An 18,157-nucleotide genomic window follows, 5' to 3' on the forward strand; every position below is an offset into this window, starting at 1 on the left:
CTCGCTAGGAGCTCGTTAATAACAACAAAGATAGCCATGTTATCCTACTCAATAGCCACCCTGTATATGTAAGAACAAGTATTTACACATTTTGCAAAATTGTATCGATTTAGAACTTACCTATATTGACAACTTGGAACTCCAAATTAATGGCTGCTTGAATAGCACCACCACGTCCCCGCAAATCGCCATGGTCTAATATACCTTGATGGCCGCATACTACATTATGGTACGCTTCCAACCATGCCTGAACACCTAACTGCTCATGTTCTGTGATTAAAAAGATAATATCCTTCGACCAATACTTCTGTCCTACAGATCTTAGAGGTTAATTAAGTAATGCAACATGAAAGCACGTACTATTGGCATGTTTCGCAAAGGCCAGCATAATTGCAACTGACGACGCCGTACTTGGATGAATATTACTTGGAGGTCTATATGGGACGCTCATCACCAGCGATTCTGTACTGCCAGCTCTTGCCGCACGAAGAATCCCATAAACATTCTTCCCGCTGTATTTGATCTACACCAAGACTAAGTATTATTTTAATTGCACACGTAACTTACATTGGCCTTTCCTAAGGGATAATTCAATGTAAAGTTGTGAGTGTAAGTATCTAAACCAATCTGTTGAAATTTTGCCAAAATCCAAGGGTAGGGAATCGAATTTTCGTACATTTTCATTTCATCCTGCAACTCATCGAAATACTGTTTCGCGGAGCTCTCATCTCGAAATTCGGATTTCACCAGGCCAGGTAGTAGCGCATTTTCGGAAAAGTATGTGCCTGCGTTTAAAGGAGTATATGCGAGTAGGCAGAACCATATCACACCACCTACATACATTAATATGGTGATTTTTGAATAATATTTTATTATTATTTTTGTTATTTTGCCCTGACCCGCGCTAGGATCAGTTAAAATCCCCATTACTTCTCAAAAAGATAAACGGATACACAATTAAACATTACACCATAACCTAACAATTATTAGATGCGATCAGTGTTGCCAGGTCCGACTAATTAATATCGGTAGACTGCTTCGTCATTTTTCGGTAGATTTCGAAGAATTTCAGTAGATTTGGTTTTAACGGGAATACATAATGCACAATTACTAATTAAAAGGTGGAAATATCCAATTTATCAATTTTATTTAAAAACAGAACAAAACATAACCTAAAATTGCTAAAAAATGAAACAAACTTTCTAAACGTAAAAAATCCACACATTTTAGCAAAAGTGCAAACGTATATGGTATATCAGGGTATTAATAGCAAAGGATGTGACGGTAAGGTAATACAATTACGAACTTGATAAGAGCGGAATGCCAGAAAGGAGGAATGACACGTCTAACTTGCCTGCGGAAGGGAAGTTTGATACTATCAGTTATAAATGAAAATGTACGTAAAAATAAAATTAAATCGTTGACTGACGTGCTAATTTATTTCCGCCGTTTATCTAGGTGATTAAGTGGACACGTGCCCTTGTGCCCTTTAGGACAAGCCGCCACTAAGATACGATATGGATATGAAAATTAATGTTATTTTTGTTTTTCACCGTGAAGTCTTAAAATTCGGTAGAAATGTATGCAGAATCGGTAGATCGGTAGATTACTGCTGAAGTCGGTAGATCTACCGAAAAATCGGTAGACCTGGCAACACTGTTTTGTAATTAAGAAAATGCAGTAATCCTCAACATACTATATTATGATTTTACAATAAATAAAAATAATAGATAATCAAATTGCTTATAGATTTTTCTTGTACGTATTATTTATTAACATCAGTGGTTTATCAGGAAAATATTTTAATTTATTATTAATAAATAAAAAAATATTTATTATCAATATTTTGTTTACCATTGAATTCCGGCCAGAAGAATATTTCAGCATAAAGATACAAACAAATGTTCTTATTAAAATATTTGTTTGTCAATAGTATCAAAATATATATAAACATACATATACAATAAAGAAAAATAAATTCACACATAACAAAAAAATAAAGAAGCAGAATCCAAAGTACATTTCATTCTCTTTGAAATAGTATATATTTAAATATTTAATCTATATCATAAAAATATGGCACGTATACAAATAAAGAAAAATAAATTCACATATAACAAAAAAATAAGTTAATCCTATTAACTATTAATTAAAGATTCTTTATCACCTGCTAGTTCTTTCAATGTTGGCCAATCATCAATTCCATTTTCTTGAATAATAATGAAAATTTACTAAATCTCCCATCTGATTAGGGATAACGTAAAAAATACTCGTAAAACTAACTATAATTCTTCAAAATCTTTCTTAGAAATGTATCTATTGTAACAGTTACTTTATATTATTAATGGTTAATATGCAACATATTAGCAGTTATTCCCACACCTACTCTGGCAAACTTCACTGACTCATAAAAGATGACCGACTACTTGAGAAATGAACTGCTTAAATCATTAAAATTGTATGATACGTTTTATAGGTACCGACTTCTACCCTCGCTTCTACCCATAAACGGGCTTCTACTGCGCTACTGAATTTTAACTAATGAAAATATCTTTATTATAAATACATTTTTTCTAGTGTACTTAAAAAGCATTTTACCACCACCCGCAGCCACGGAATTTTTGGAATCGAATTTGCAGACTTGAATACCATAATCGACTTATCGAATTTTTTGCTATTTGCGACATTTTCAATTAACTACATGCGAAATTAGATGTTACTAGATATCTAGGGAATGTTGATTTTGTCATTTTGGAGGAATTGTAAATTCGCCATGTTTGGGGTATTTATGTATATACATAAGAAAAATGGAACGCGAATACCCGGTTCTTAGAGTATACCCTACCCGACTACGACTACATATGCAGAATTACGAAGAATAAAATATTTTGGACTACGAGCAGTGAGTTTGTTTTATATCCTTTTTTCGATGCGAGAGGATCAGTCCGGTTCAGAAGGTCCGTGAAGTTAGCACGGTCATTAAAAGAACTAACGACGGTACCTGATGACATCATTATTTATTTATTTATTTATTTAACCAGAAACCATACAGAATAAAAATTCCAATTACATGGCACTGGGGCTCTGAACAAATATTAGGACTAGGATCTAATTTTATTTATTATTGAATTTAGGGGATCGTGAAAAAAGTCGATATCATTAACTGAGGATAACTTATTTAGAGCGATCAAGATCTTAATAAGTGGGGAAGTTGTGTTGTTAACTACAAAAATAGTATTATTTTGCCTTAGCTTAACAAATGGTACCTTAAGCTTAATTTCTTGAACTAATTCGGAAGAGTATAACAAGTTGTGTAAAATTTTGAAGACAAAAATTGTGGAGGCAATATACCGTCGGGTTTCTAACCTCGTTATATCTAAGCCGAAAGTACTATTTAAGTAATTAAGCTGGGTACCGTAAGAGATCAAATGTGGATAATTTTGGGTTGACCTAAAAAACATTACTCGGATGAACTTTTTCTGCACTTTTTCGATCATGTCTGAGTATTTGAGAGTTTGAGACCAGATACATGCAGCATACTCAAGCTTGGATCTAATAAACGCATTATATAAGGTTAGCATTGTCTGTATATTCGTGAAATTGAGTGTATGCCTGATAACGAAACCAAGAAGTTTGTAACACTCATTTGTTAGGTATTCAATGTGTAAGTTAAAGTTAAGGTTGGTATTGAAAAACACGCCCAGGTCCTTAACGGAGGTGACTCGTAGTAATACCTTTCCATTCATCTTATAGTCAAAAAGTAAGGGATTTTTCGATCTAGTAAAAGTAAGGACTTTACACTTATTGATATTTAGTTTTAGTTTATTTTTGATACACCACTTAATTACTGAGTTAATGTCCTCTTGAATATTTAAACAGTCACTTGGGGATTGGACTTTATTAAAAAGTTTTAGGTCGTCCGCAAATAGTAGTACTTTCGAGTTTTTTATCACTCGCGGTAAATCATTTATGTATAAGAGAAACAGAAAAGGACCAAGAAGTGTTCCCTGGGGAACGCCTGATGAGGGATAAAATTCGGCTGAATTCACACCATTGAATTTCACTCTTGTTTTACGGAAAGATAAATATGATTTTAAGAATTTGACGGTCGGATTACTTACGCAATTTAAAACAAGTTTACGGAGCAAGACTTGATGGGATACTGTATCAAATGCCTTCGCAAAATCTGTATAAACACAGTCCACCTGGGCTCTCTCATCCAAGGCTCCTACTGAGAAATGCGTAAACTGCATTAAATTTGTAATCGTTGATCTGTTCCGCGTGAAACCGTGCTGTTGATCTGCAATTATACTGCTGAGATGGGAATAAAGTCTAGTATAGATCACTCTTTCGAAAATTTTCGCTATTGCTGGTATAATTGCAATTGGGCGATAATTCTCAACTAATTTTCGGCTTCCACTTTTGTGAATTGGTGTTATCCTGGTGCATTTCCAAGCTTCAGGGAATGTACATGTTTGCAAAGCTAAATTAAATAGATGTTGTAAGGGGGTTACCAATAAAGATGCACATCCTTTCACGATGTAGGGTGGGATTCCATCTTCGCCTATAGCCGAGCTCGGTTTCAATTTTTTAATTGCTTCCAGTATCTCGGAATCATGTAACTGAGTCAAGTGCAATTTGGATAGCACCAGGTCCGATTCCACGTCATCTTCCGGGTCATCGTTCCTCTCCATAGTGTAGACTGACTCGAAGAAGGATGCAAAGGCGTCCGCAATGCTTCTGGCGTCCGTTAACGAGGTGTCTTTGTACTCAAAAACTCCAGGTAGTTGACTATTCTTCCTCAACGACTTGATGTAGTTCCAGAATTTAGAATTAGTGCTAGTACTAATCGTTAGTGCTTCATAACTTGCACCAGCACGATCAACCGTTTCTGAAAAAACGACCCCCTCTTGTGCAGTGCTAACTTCCTAAACACTACTATCGACCGGAAAAGTGCCAATCGTTAGTGCATCTGAGTGGTGACAGTGCTGCACTCGTTGAAAGCACTAACTAATTTAGATGTTCCCGGTCGTTTGTGCTTTCGACGAGGGTAGGAGGTCAGCACTGCACAAGAGGGGACCAATTTCTTGAAACGGCCGGTCGTGCCGATTCAAATTATAAAGCACTAACGATGTGATTATGTAGCGTCGTTAGTGCTAGTAATGAATGACCGTGCTAACTTCACGGACCCTCTTCTGTTAAGGAATAATACATATTCTCTTACACGTTTTGATAATCAGAGTCTACTGAAAACAAATCGAGAAACCTTATGGGTTCGCATTTGTAAGTTGTATAAAAATGTGCCATGATAAATTTAATTAATTAACTATGTGCCATCGTCCTCGTTTAATTGAATTTATGTTTTCGAAATCTCTGGAGGTCCGATTAAAACGTAACAAGTTATAACTTCCAGGACACACCGACGATTGTTACGTTTACCCTCGAACTAATTAACCCTACACGTCTAATGAAGCCACGTGACTGTTCCTAACAATATGTAGGCGATTTATATGTTACTCGGCACATACAAGATAATTCTACCGTCGTCATTTGTCGTTGTAATTTAACTGTACGATTACCACAACGATTTGCCGAGAACTTTGAAGAGGATGCGTATAAGTTTATTATACCTACAAGTACCTACTTGACGCAAGTAAGTGATTGTTGCCTACGTGCCCGCGACTAAGAAATCCATCAGAATGAATCATTGATAAGTTATACAACGGCAAATTAGCAGGGAGAAAGGGAAATGGCTTCATAAATAACAAAAAATTGAGTACTTGGCGGTAACACGGAATTACGGTGTTAATAATTTAGACGGCGAAAGCTTCTCGGGAGGAACATGAGTATACTATTACCTATGCAACCTTGTACATTGATCTAGAAATGAATTTCGTCTTAACATCAGTTTTGAATTTGTCCTATCGAAATTTTATAATAAGCTTTTTGCCATCACTTTTACAATAAGGAGATATTTCATTTTTTTTTACTATTGGGGAATGTTTAGTTTTTTATACAACTTTTATTCGGGTCCGAATTTTCTAAACGGAATTTTAAACAGCCCACATTATTCATGATTGAGAAGAGTTTGTATATTTTATTTCATCCAACGTTTTACGAGCGTGCATATCAAAGAGAAATGGTGCCGTCCTTTTTACGGTTCGAAAATATATACATACTACTTCAGAGCTGTAAGTGCCTACAAAGCTATGAAACACTTCGTAAAGTGTGGAAATTGTAGGTTAGTTTCCAAATTGAAACAGCTGGAAAGTGGAAATCAGACCCGACTTTAGCCTACGATTAGTTTTGATTAGGGTTTGATCATTCAGAGGTCGATTGTACCGTTAGGCTACTTCGTTTAGTTTGTGAACTCGGCGTAAGTGTAGAAATAGAAACTGTATTACTTCGTAACTAATACGAGCATTGAAGATCCATCCGTATGTAGTTGTAGGTCACTATTAACATAACTAAACAGAAGTACCATTACTCTCAAATCCTCTCAAACAATTGATATAGTCGTGTGATGCAATTTTGTCGAATTTTATAGACGTAGGTAAAGTTAAGAGTTTAAGTGTTACATCATTTTGGGAACTACATACCATTTAATGTTTACGGGGTGTCAAAATTTAGAGGGTCGAATTTTCCAATAAATTGTACGATTGGTGGAATTGTAAAAATACGAAAGTAGTGGAATTAACAATCGTCTTTGATTTCTATAGCGCATTGTGCTCTTACCGACTGTCGGAAGTCCTAGGCTCCGATAATTCGGAGATAACGGAGTAAATATTATCTTAACTGGGAATACTGTAATAGTACGATACAGAAAATTTTCAGTACATGGATTTCTTAAGGACAGCCTCTGCCTCTGGAATGTAACTCTTGGTGAATTTTTTTACCGCATTAGATGTACCCGCGTCCCTTACGAAACCCATATTGCTAGTAAAGAGTAAACAAGTAAAAAAACGGATGCATTGTCTTTCAGACTGGGGGACTACAAGATCGTTCCCAATTTTTTTATACACAGTTTAACCCTAAAACAATCTTTTCCAATAATTGTCCCGATGATTCTTGCAAATCGACGGACTGTAGAACTTTTTTTCGGAATTCGAAGCATTTTGTTAGTTAACAAATGGAATAACTCCCGCAATATAACATAAAATATAACTCTACAATAGGCGCATGGAAAGCTCTCGGAAAGACGTACCTTAAAAATAAAATAATATTAATAGTTCACGAGAAATCAGCTTTGATTTTGAAGCCAGTTTTCGAAACAACCAAAAATGATTTTGCTAATCGGGTCGCACCGATCGATTTTTTAATGCGTGGACTTTTTTATGCTTCTATTTCACCTAAATGAATTATTTTTATTAATTCGAGTGTCAAGGGCCGATTATAGAGTTAACTTTCTTGTTATATCTCGGAAGTTTGTTAGTTAACTAAAAAAATTCCACAGTCCGTTATTTGCAAAAATTAGCGGGACAATTATTGGAAAAGATTGATTTAGGGTTAAACTATGTACCTATAAAAAATTGGGACCGCTCTTGTAGTCCCCCAGTTTGAAAGACGAAGCATCCCTTTTTCTACTTGTATATTTAATTAATTAATTACTATGAAACCTACGATGATTGGGTTTGTCATATTGTTTTGAGTTATTCAAAGAAGTTACTAAATACGAATTTTCAAAAAAGATCGGAGGAATTTTACTTGGTAATAACAAACTGTTTAATTTTAAAGAGATTCATTCTTTACATTTCCATAAAAACAAAAACAAAGATATTCGAAGTCCAAATGCGAAAAAACACGAACATTTTCTCATTTTTTCCTTCGGTTTTTGTTAATAACAATATGTTCCGACCAGGGGCTATGATTTTCGATTCAGCGGATTTTTTTTACATAGGATACGCTTGTTTCGTTGAGTGAAGTGACAACATCCAGCGCAAACCGTAATTTGACTGGACTTTTAGAGAATATATGGACGATAGAAATGGGTCTCTTCTTTATGTACAGGTAACAGCCTTGAATAAATCGGGAAATATCCCCGAGTTCATTATAGAGTTCACAATAGTAATAAGAGTAGAACAATTAAGCTTCTTTTTCGTTTAATGAAATCAGCAGAGTCCACAAATGTCTTTGCAATTACGGTTCCTTACTTTACGAATAGAATCTCGTGCATCCACTTGGATGGTACGAAAAGTAATTCAATAATAAATTAAAAAATATTAATAAAATAATACTGCTTCTGGACAATGAGAGAATAAACTAATTATGGTTAAAAATGGACTAACTTCAATGTGCTACCTTGTACGAGTTTCTTATTTGTTAATTAACAATTTAATCTTAGTGTTCATAGCGTGTTAGTGGAGTTTAAGTTAAAAATAGTTTCTGTATTACCACTATTCCTGTGATAATTCTACTTTGATTTTCAACATTTCGAATATCTTTCACTAAAACGTGGCTTTTGATGAATTAGGATTTTTCCAAGGTAAGCATTCCTGATTTGAAAAGGGTCTTTTCAGTATATTGTCCAGCGACAATTGCGGACGACGACGTGGGAAAGGCAAAGGGTGGAGAGAGTATATACATAACTGCGGAACCGCATTATCTTTTAATTAATCAGGTTGTTATTATAATTTTCGAGCAATGCGCGAAAAAGTCCATTCTTCCACTTCCGTCGGATTTTATGGCAATTCCCCTCGTTAACTCCCGAACCGCAATTTCTACTCTTCTCGCCGTTTGCATGTATATCCCATCTTGGGGGTCACTGAGGGCGTAAAGTGGGTTTCCTAAAAAATATGTTTCTGCAAAGAAAAGGATGAAAGTGCGCTAGCCGAAGTCCGGATCGGGCGCACGATACCTGCGAAACAATAGGTAGTGGCGTAACATTGCTTAATGTATAAATAATTATATCATCATTAATGGTCGACATCTCCAACAAATATGCCCGTATAAACCCCTCCCAGCTCCCGCAACTGACTAGACGAATGTAATTATTCGGGAATGACACTTCATCATTCTAATTGTTTTACGCTAACTAGAAAACATATCTAAAACTTTGAGATGATGAGTACCTTTTGAAAATAATCAAGTAAATTATAAAAATATAAGGCACACGGTCAACACGTGCACTGGCGGTTAACACATTTAAAGCAAATTCTAGATTATCCAACTTCAGGAATGGCTTTCAGCCTTTGACATAAAAGCGATGCAGGAATAACACGATAGTAACGAAATTTAATGTCGAAAACCGAAAGTTTTCTAGTATATTCCGGGAAATAATATTACCAACTGGAAACTGCCTTGCTAGGAAATACTCTGCTCAAAACGGCACTAACTTACTGTTGAGCAGAGTATGTGGTGAATTTATTTATTTATTTTTTATTTATTTATTTAACCAGAAACCATACAGAATAAAAATTCCAATTACATGGCACTGGGGCTCTGAACAAATATTAGGACTTAAGATCTAATTTTATTTATTATTGAATTTAGGGGATCCTGAAAAAAGTCGATATCATTAACTGAGGACAACTTATTTAAAGTGATCAAGATCTTAATAAGTGGGGAAGTTGTGTTGTTAATTGCAAAAATAGTATTATTTTGCCTTAGCTTAACAAATGGTACCTTAAGCTTAATTTCTTGAAGTAATTCGGAAGAGTTTAACAAATTGTGTAAAATTTTGAAGACAAAAATTGTGGAGGCAATGTACCGTCGGGGTTCTAACCTCGTTATATCTAAGCCGAAAGTACTATTTAAGTAATTAAGCTGGGTACCGTAAGAGATCAAATGTGGATAATTTTGGGTTGATCTATAAAACATTACTCGGATGAACTTTTTCTGCACTTTTTCGATCATGTCTGAGTATTTGAGAGTTTGAGGAGACCAGATACATGCAGCATACTCAAGCTTGGATCTAATAAACGCATTATATAAGGTTAGCATTGTCTGTATATTCGTGAAATTGAGTGTATTTCGGATAACGAAACCAAGAAGTTTGTAACACTCATTTGTTAGGTATTCAATGTGTGAGTTGAAGTTAAGGTTGGTATTGAAAAACACGCCCAGGTCCTTAACGGAGGTGACTCTTAGAAAGACCTTTCCATTCATCTTATAGTCAAAAAGTAAGGGATTTTTCGATCTAGTAAAAGTAAGGACTTTACACTTATTGATATTTAGTTTTAGTTTATTTTTGATACACCACTTAATTACTGAGTTAATGTCCTCTTGAATATTTAAACAGTCACTTGCGGATTGGACTTTATTAAAAAGTTTTAGGTCGTCCGCAAATAGTAGTGCTTTCGAGTTTTTTATCACTCGCGGTAAATCATTTATGTATAAGAGAAACAGAAAAGGACCAAGAAGTGTTCCCTGGGGAACGCCTGATGAGGGATAAAATTCGGCTGAATTCACACCATTGAATTTCACTCTTGTTTTACGGAGAGATAAATATGATTTCAAGAATTTGACGGTCGGATTACTTACGCAATTTAAAACAAGTTTACGGAGCAAGACTTGATGGGATACTGTGTCAAATGCCTTCGCAAAATCTGTATAAACACAGTCTACCTGGGCTCTCTCATCCAAGGCTGCTGCTGAGAAATGCGTAAACTGCATTAAATTTGTAATCGTTGATCTGTTCCGCGTGAAACCGTGCTGTTGATCTGCAATTATACTGCTGAGATGGGAATAAAGTCTAGTATAGATCACTCTTTCGAAAATTTTCGCTATTGCTGGTATAATTGCAATTGAGCGATAATTCTCAACTAATTTTCGGCTTCCACTTTTGTGAATTGGTGTTATTCTGGTGCATTTCCAAGCTTCAGGGAATGTACATGTTTGCAAAGCTAAATTAAATAGATGTTGTAAGGGGGTTACCAATAAAGATGCACATCCTTTCACGATGTAGGGTGGGATTCCATCTTCGCCTATAGCCGACCTCGGTTTCAATTTTTTAATTGCTTCCAGTATCTCGGATTCATGTAACTGAGTCAAGTGCAATTTGGATAGCACCAGGTCCGATTCCACGTCATCTTCCGGGTCATCGTTCCTCTCCATAGTGTAGACTGACTCGAAGAAGGATGCAAAGGCGTCCGCAATGCTTCTGGCGTCCGTTAACGAGGTGTCTTTGTACTCAAAAACTCCAGGTAGTTGACTATTCTTCCTCAACGACTTGATGTAGTTCCAGAATTTATTGGAATTCTTCCGCAGATCCATTTCAATTTGATTAATGTACCTCTTATGAGCAATGTGGATCATTCTTTTGAGTTCTTTTCTGGCTTCAATGAAGTCTTCCGATTGGCCCTGTAACCGAAACTTATTTTTCTGTTTGATTTTCTTAATAATGTCTATATTAAACCAGCTAGGATACTTATTGGCACTCCTAATTGTAACTTTGGGGACACATTCATCGAAAATGTTCATTACCGTTTGATTAAAGCTAGGTAGTTACTGCATCATCTACCGATTTGAAATTCTTCAGGATAAGAGACTCCTTCCAATTAATATCGCGAAACAGGACGTACATTTTAAGAAAATCTGCTTTTTTGAAATTGAAGTTGGTTAATTTGGTAATTCGCTTAGCTGGTCTATGGTCTTTGTAGACTAGGTATATATTTCTAGTGCAGGATGAAGTGGATTAATTTTATCCAGTGAGTCGACAGCAGATTTAATTTCCGCGTTTAAGTTAGTTAAAATTAGGTCAAGGGTTCTATTATTGCAGTTTTTAACCGTATTAATGAGTTTTAAGTTGTACATCGAAGCTATATTTTTAATTACTTTGCATTTAGCACTCGCGTTCTCGAAATTATACGTGGCGTCAACAATTTGTGGTAGGTTAAAATCGCCTGCTATTAAAACTTCCGATGAATGCAACATGTTTTCAATTGTTTCTAAACTTTTGGTAAAATATAAAATATAAAATTTGGGTCTAACCCACAACTGGGTCTAACCAATATCGCGTCCGAGTCTGTTGGATAACAGGTATCAAGTACCTACTATAATGTAATATATCTTTTAAGGACAAAATAATCCCAAAACATTACAGAAATTGGAAAAAATAAAAATTTCCGAAATTCTATGAAACATCAAAGATAAAGATTCAGAAGAATTCAAGCGCACACAAAAATTTAAACCACCCCTCAGATCGATTCGGACATTCTTGTGTGAAGGATTTTAAAGAAAACTGTAGCACAGTGTGCTTATTGATGTGTAGTGTACCAAGCAACTTTGAAGTGAACTATAATCTGTAATGATTACATATTTTTAACTTATAAAGTAGTTGCCAATTACGAAATGACGCACACGAGTGATTAAATAACTGAATGAAAAGTTTCTCTCAGAGAATTTTCCTTTTATGGCGTTGTGCGTAATTATCGACGGGAGATAGTAAATGAAGTGAACGAAAATGATGATGAAATTAGTAGCGATGAAAATCAATGTTGTTTATAGATTTCCTATTTTCTATAAATTTTGATTAGCTATCGTTATCAATCGACTGTGAATAATTTAATTACAGAAATGGCTGTGTTTGCTTTATTACGCATTGGAATCCCATTATAATACGACATTCGAAGTATAAATCACCTAAATAATGATTTAAGGGAGTAACATTGTCATTATTAATTTATTACACCGCAAAGTAAGCTTCGTGCCACTGAGAATTAATTGCAACGGATTTCATAAAACAAGCATTGAAATGTAGGTACAATGTACTACAGGTACGTAATCTTTAACTACTCTAGCTAGAACGTAAGCTTTGTTTTAGTAATTACAGCTCGATATCAATAACTCAAAACAAAAGATTTTTAATGGGTTGTAAGAGGTGATTAACATGTAAAAATGTGACTATATACTTACATTTAACAATAAAAAAATTTTAAACAAACAATTTTCGTTAACAGAACCCAGACTAAATTTAAAAATTTTCATAAAAAAAGTGTTGGGATCTTAAGAATATATTGAGAAAGATGAATATTAAAAAGAGAAAGGTGGGATATCTATACTTTAAAAAAAAATGTCATTGCATGGAATAGATGGCTATAGGCCACCATTACACGCGACAAACGAGAGTTTCTAAAATTCTTTCTCTCTTCGAGAATTTAATAATTAAAAACTAAATCCCCAACGTTCCTTCAGAAGAGATTTTGTCATTTAAAAGTAGACATAGGGAAAAACAATATACGTAAATCTCTGTCTACTTCTTAATAAATAGCACTGTATATGTATGTAATGCAGGTAACGTTGAATAAGAAATAGTATGCTTAATTTTCCTTTGGGATCAGTGATGGGTATTCACAAAACTCCTTGCATACTTACCCCTCTAATAACTAAATTAAACAAAATCGCCTGTTAAAGTACCGTTCCTACTAGACAATCCATTTTCACTCGACAAACTTTACTGAAAACTGGACGTGTTTTGATACAATGTGTTAGCAAATAAACAATGCCTAAGGGTTATTTATTTGGCCAAAATCTACAACCCGTAGTAATTACAAAACCTGTCTAACCCGCTTGGAATTTCCTATACCAACTCTAAATTTGATTGTACCCGACGACTGTATTCATTTTACCTTTACAATTAAACAAATATTAGATTAAATTAAATTGCATCGGAAGTTCTATAATCGAAATTTAATTACTTGTGCACTATCCCAACGATACAAATTCATTCGTTATTAATAGCTATTAATGTATCAAGGGAATTAAGATGCGGTGAATACCCGCGAGAAACATGTAATTCTCGAGGCCGTAGGCCGAGAGAATTAGTTTCTCAAGGGAATTTGCCGCAATTTAATTCACGTGATGCATTCATAGTTTTATTTCATACTGGTTTTAAATATTGAAACGAATAGGAAAAGAATAAAATGATAAAATGATGAATAAAATTTTCGAATAGTGGGTGTTGCATCGTTGTCTTGGTGATGTATTTGTTTGACGTTAAAATAAATACGTTAATTGAGTTTACCTATTCTTCGAATTTCCGAGTTTACGATTTGGAAGATCCCATGGAATTTGAGGAAAACTTTTCTGAGGATGTTCTCAGTGAAATTGCGCAGGCTGAAGAGTGTTTGGTTCCCATAAAATCTAAAAAGGCATATAAGAAGGAATTTGACCGGTTTTGCACGTGGCGACGAGAAAAAAATGTAACAGGAGCTTCTGAAAAAGCTCTTCTTGCCTATTTTTCGGAACGATCCAAGATATGTAAACCATCCTGCCTGTGGACGTATTATTCTATGGTGAGAGCGATGCTGCGTTTGCATGAAAAGATTGACATTTCTAAGTATGGTATCTTGATTTCGTTTTTAAAAGCGAAAAATGTAGGATATAAACCAAAGAAGTCACAGGAGTTGAGTCGAGAACAAGTAATCGAATTCCTCCAGCGCGCCCCCGATGAAAAATATTTATTCGTGAAGGTGAGTGCAATCAAAAATATTTCCACGTTTTTTGGTTGATTTAACCGTTTTTAGGTGGTAACTGTATTGGGAATAGCTGGTTGTTGTCGGACATGCGAGCTAGTAAATTTAATGGTTGGTGATGTTGAGGATAGAGGAACTGTTTTCGTCGTAAATTTGGTGGATACAAAAACTCACAAAGATCGTTATTTTACTGTTATTGATGAGACTGCGGTGGATTGTCTTGGTATTCTTAGAGCTTACATCAAATTGCGCCCTCCCAACGTTCCACACAACAGATTCTTTTTGAATTATCGCAATGAAAGGTGCACTACGCAACCAGTGGGGAAGAACTCATTTTCAAAATTACCCTGTGAAATTGCCAAATTTTTGAAGTTGTCGAATCCCTCTGGTTACACGGGGCATTGCTATAGAAGAACTTCTGCTACTTCGTTAATTGAAGGAGGGGGCGATTTGTGCAGTCTTCAAATGCATGGGGATTGGAAGTCTTCAAAGGTTGCTCAAAGTTACGTTGATCAATCGATGCCGCGAAAAATGGATGTTCAAAAGAGGATTTTTTCAACAGTTACAGAAAAAGCTTCCACTTCGGTTACGACTGATATAGGTTGTATGGTAACTGGTAGCAGCCAACATCTTTCTTCTGTTTTCGCGAACTGCACGTTTAATCATTGCAAATTTGATATGGGTGGAAATTGCAACGATCTTAATGCTAGTGTCGATGTAACGAAGTGTGATAACATTGAAAATTAACGTGATCTAGTTAAGATTATGTCAACCCCGCCATGAGGGAATTAAGTAGCCTCGAATTCCCGTTGCCAATGACAGCGGGAATTCAGACGTTGTTTATTTTGTTTAAAACAAAAATGTTATGTAGTAGTTAAGATACCAGTATGAAATAAAGTTAATAATCATGTCATCAGACGCTAGTAGTGAAAAAAGTTAATTTCTAACGAACAACAGTCATCATATTATCATCAATCATATTATTATATTATTTATAATATATAATACTTATACTGTGCTATCTAAAATTATTCCCACTTTCTTCCGAACCAGATAAAGAAATCACAAAACCCTACCATAGCATGTTTGGATAATTATTGTTGAATTTGGGAAAGTGGTGCTGTGGTCATTATTAATTCAAAAAATTCAAATGGCAAAAGAGGTATATTAATTTCCTATTCAACGGCATTATTCCTCCTGTTTCGGTGTTCTGAAGAATCACGTACACCTCGGAGTGGGGTAACGCAGGTTACCCCAGCTTAAATTTGTCTGCTAACAACTGAACCTGATTTATTTCTTTTCTGTTTACATGTTAACCAGCGACAAAAAGCGAGTTCATGATTTTGGACTGTCCGTCCGTCCATCTGTGTAACTTTGTGCGCTTGTGTATGTATGTGTATGGGAGGGGGGCCTCAAGACTGCAAACGTAGGTACACGGGGACGAAATGGGCCTTGGCTCATCTGTGAAGGAGTGGGAGAGTTTTATACCAGACGGAACAGTTATAAAATCTTTTGAGACCGGTAGACAATGAAAAGCACGGGATTTATATTATTTGCACAGAATAATAATAAAATAATAATAAATGATGAGTATTTGGGGATACAGCCGAAATACGCCAATTTTCAACTGGCGCTCGAGCCCGAACGGTTCATCGAGGAAAAAAACTAAATAGTGGGGTCTGTAGGAAATTTTAAGTACTTTCATTTTGAATAGGGAGGTTATTTTCGAAAAGTTGATAGTTTTCAAGTTGTAAGCACAAAACTGCCAAAAAAATATCTTTTTCAACTTCTTTTGTATTTTTTTCAATGTTGTGTCATGAAATTTTGTTGGCAAACCTTAGATTCGGATTCAGCACCACAAAAAACATGTAGAATCAAAGAAATCAAAACTACCCCACAACTTTCCCGCTAGATGCCCGTTTGAGCACAAATGGCCTGTATTAATAGGCAACTAACATTACACGCGACAAATGAGAGTTGCCTTTAAAATTCTTTCTTGGCCAAAGCATTGTTCAAATACTTTAATCAAAGAGTATCCATAATAAGAGATTCAACGGCATAGAGAATAGTGTTGCATATGTATTCTGTGTTGCCTAACAAATGTTACTGCTTTTTCTCAATTTTATTGGCGTACGCTACGCCTAAGGGGCTATTTCAAGGCAACTACTTGTTTAGAAGTTTACAAATATCATTGCACAAATCCCAGCGTTGCCAAATGTTTAGTGTTTGCTTGTACTTATTTAGGTATCTATTATTCCTTGAAATGTATGATGTTTGAGATATGTTATTCCATTCTACGCTTATGGCACAATTTATTAAGGTCCGAACGCTTGTTGGTTTGATTCATAGGTGCGAAGATATGTTCTTCATGTAACAATAAGCCGTTTATTGAGCGGTAATTAATAGATTTTTTAGTGTGTATTGTGTATTCCCAGTAATCGCGAGTAATAAGCTCGCTTTGATTACGTCTCTGCCCTTTGTACACACTGTTCGTCGCCCTACCGTCGACGGACGTATGGAAAAGTCGACCGAACTATATAGATCGTTTAGTTAGAGGAAGTAGTCTAACGAACGATATTTACTTCCGACTTGCGCGGAAATAAACGAACATTTTTTTAAAAAAAAGGGCAATAGACGTTTTATAGCATTTATTGTACAAAAGATAATGAAAGATTCCCGGAAAAAATGTTGCAATCACTTTTTAATTTTTACCGGCCAAACTATAAACAATATAATAAATCCAAAATAAACTGCCTCAATTGGATTATAGTTGTGATCGAATCGTTAAAATCAGTTAAAAATGTGAACTGTGGACCAACGCAACCCCTGACGCAACCCCACCTCTTTAAAAATGGTTTCTTTGCGATAACTGAAAAACTACTTGACCGATTTGGACCATATTTTTTACCAGTCGATGTGACTAATGTCCCCTTTAATCTCATTACATTTCAGTCCGATCGACCCACGCCTTCCGGAGATATTTAAACGCTCCAGAAATCCTATACTTGGAGTGGAAGCCAATGTTGTTTTCAAAAATGAGAACATACACTGCATTATCAATCGTTTAGATGGATGAATCACTAGCAGAATGCGCAGTGCCTTAAGTTGAGCGGCAAATTTAAATACATATACTTATGTGTTTTTCCGCTACTAACCAATGGTGACAAACATGTGTACGACGCTTAGTTGCTAGGAGACCGATGCGCGCTAGTGCTGCAGCTTAAAATGCGGGTCGAGAGTATTTTTTTTATTGAATTGTTTAAATGAGAATAACGTGTAAATATTTAATTAAATTTATTCGACGGGTGCAGATTTATTAATTTATTATTTAACTGCACTATATATTTTGACTGATTATTCGATTAGACTGATGTTTTTTTTTCTGAGGACATAAGGATTATTGCATTGTAATGATTGATTGTTAATGATTAAACAACTCAGCGTATGTAGGCATCTATACAAAATTAAAGCAAACAAAATTTCCTGTAAAACAATCGCTATGCTCATCATAAAATCCAATTTTATGAAATATGTTGTCTACTTTAACTTTACTGTAGTAGACTATCTAAAAAGGATGAATAATAACAAATTTAACTTACATTTTTACAATTTTATTGTACCTGTTTTGGTTATTAAATTAAATAGTAATTACTGTGTATTCAATAGACGCCCACTAAACAGGAAAATACCAATGTAATTAACAATAGGTACTGATGCTGATTTCTTTTATACTTAAGTAATGTTTT

General features: G+C 35.2%; 2 protein-coding genes across 2 annotated transcripts; one reads left to right on the forward strand and one right to left on the reverse strand.

Moving 5' to 3' along the window:
• Window positions 1–109: 109 nt before the first annotated feature.
• LOC116167881 (glycosylphosphatidylinositol anchor attachment 1 protein-like) lies at window positions 110–996 on the reverse strand. Its single transcript, XM_031483480.1, has 3 exons — window positions 568–996; window positions 361–523; window positions 110–312 (listed from the first exon to the last, which is right to left on the reverse strand). The coding sequence occupies exons 1-3, from the start codon at window positions 925–927 to the stop codon at window positions 110–112; spliced, it is 726 nt and encodes a 241-aa protein (XP_031339340.1). The 5' UTR covers window positions 928–996.
• A 12,683-nt stretch (window positions 997–13,679) lies between these two features.
• On the forward strand, window positions 13,680–15,325 carry LOC116167876. The gene is made up of 2 exons (XM_031483474.1): window positions 13,680–14,408; window positions 14,463–15,325. Exons 1-2 carry the CDS (start codon window positions 13,917–13,919, stop codon window positions 15,156–15,158), a joined length of 1,188 nt encoding a protein of 395 aa, XP_031339334.1. The 5' UTR covers window positions 13,680–13,916; the 3' UTR covers window positions 15,159–15,325.
• Window positions 15,326–18,157: the final 2,832 nt, after the last annotated feature.

Source organism: Photinus pyralis, unplaced genomic scaffold, assembly GCF_008802855.1.
Source record: "Photinus pyralis isolate 1611_PpyrPB1 unplaced genomic scaffold, Ppyr1.3 Ppyr1.4_LG4, whole genome shotgun sequence".
NCBI lineage: Eukaryota > Metazoa > Arthropoda > Insecta > Coleoptera > Lampyridae > Photinus > Photinus pyralis.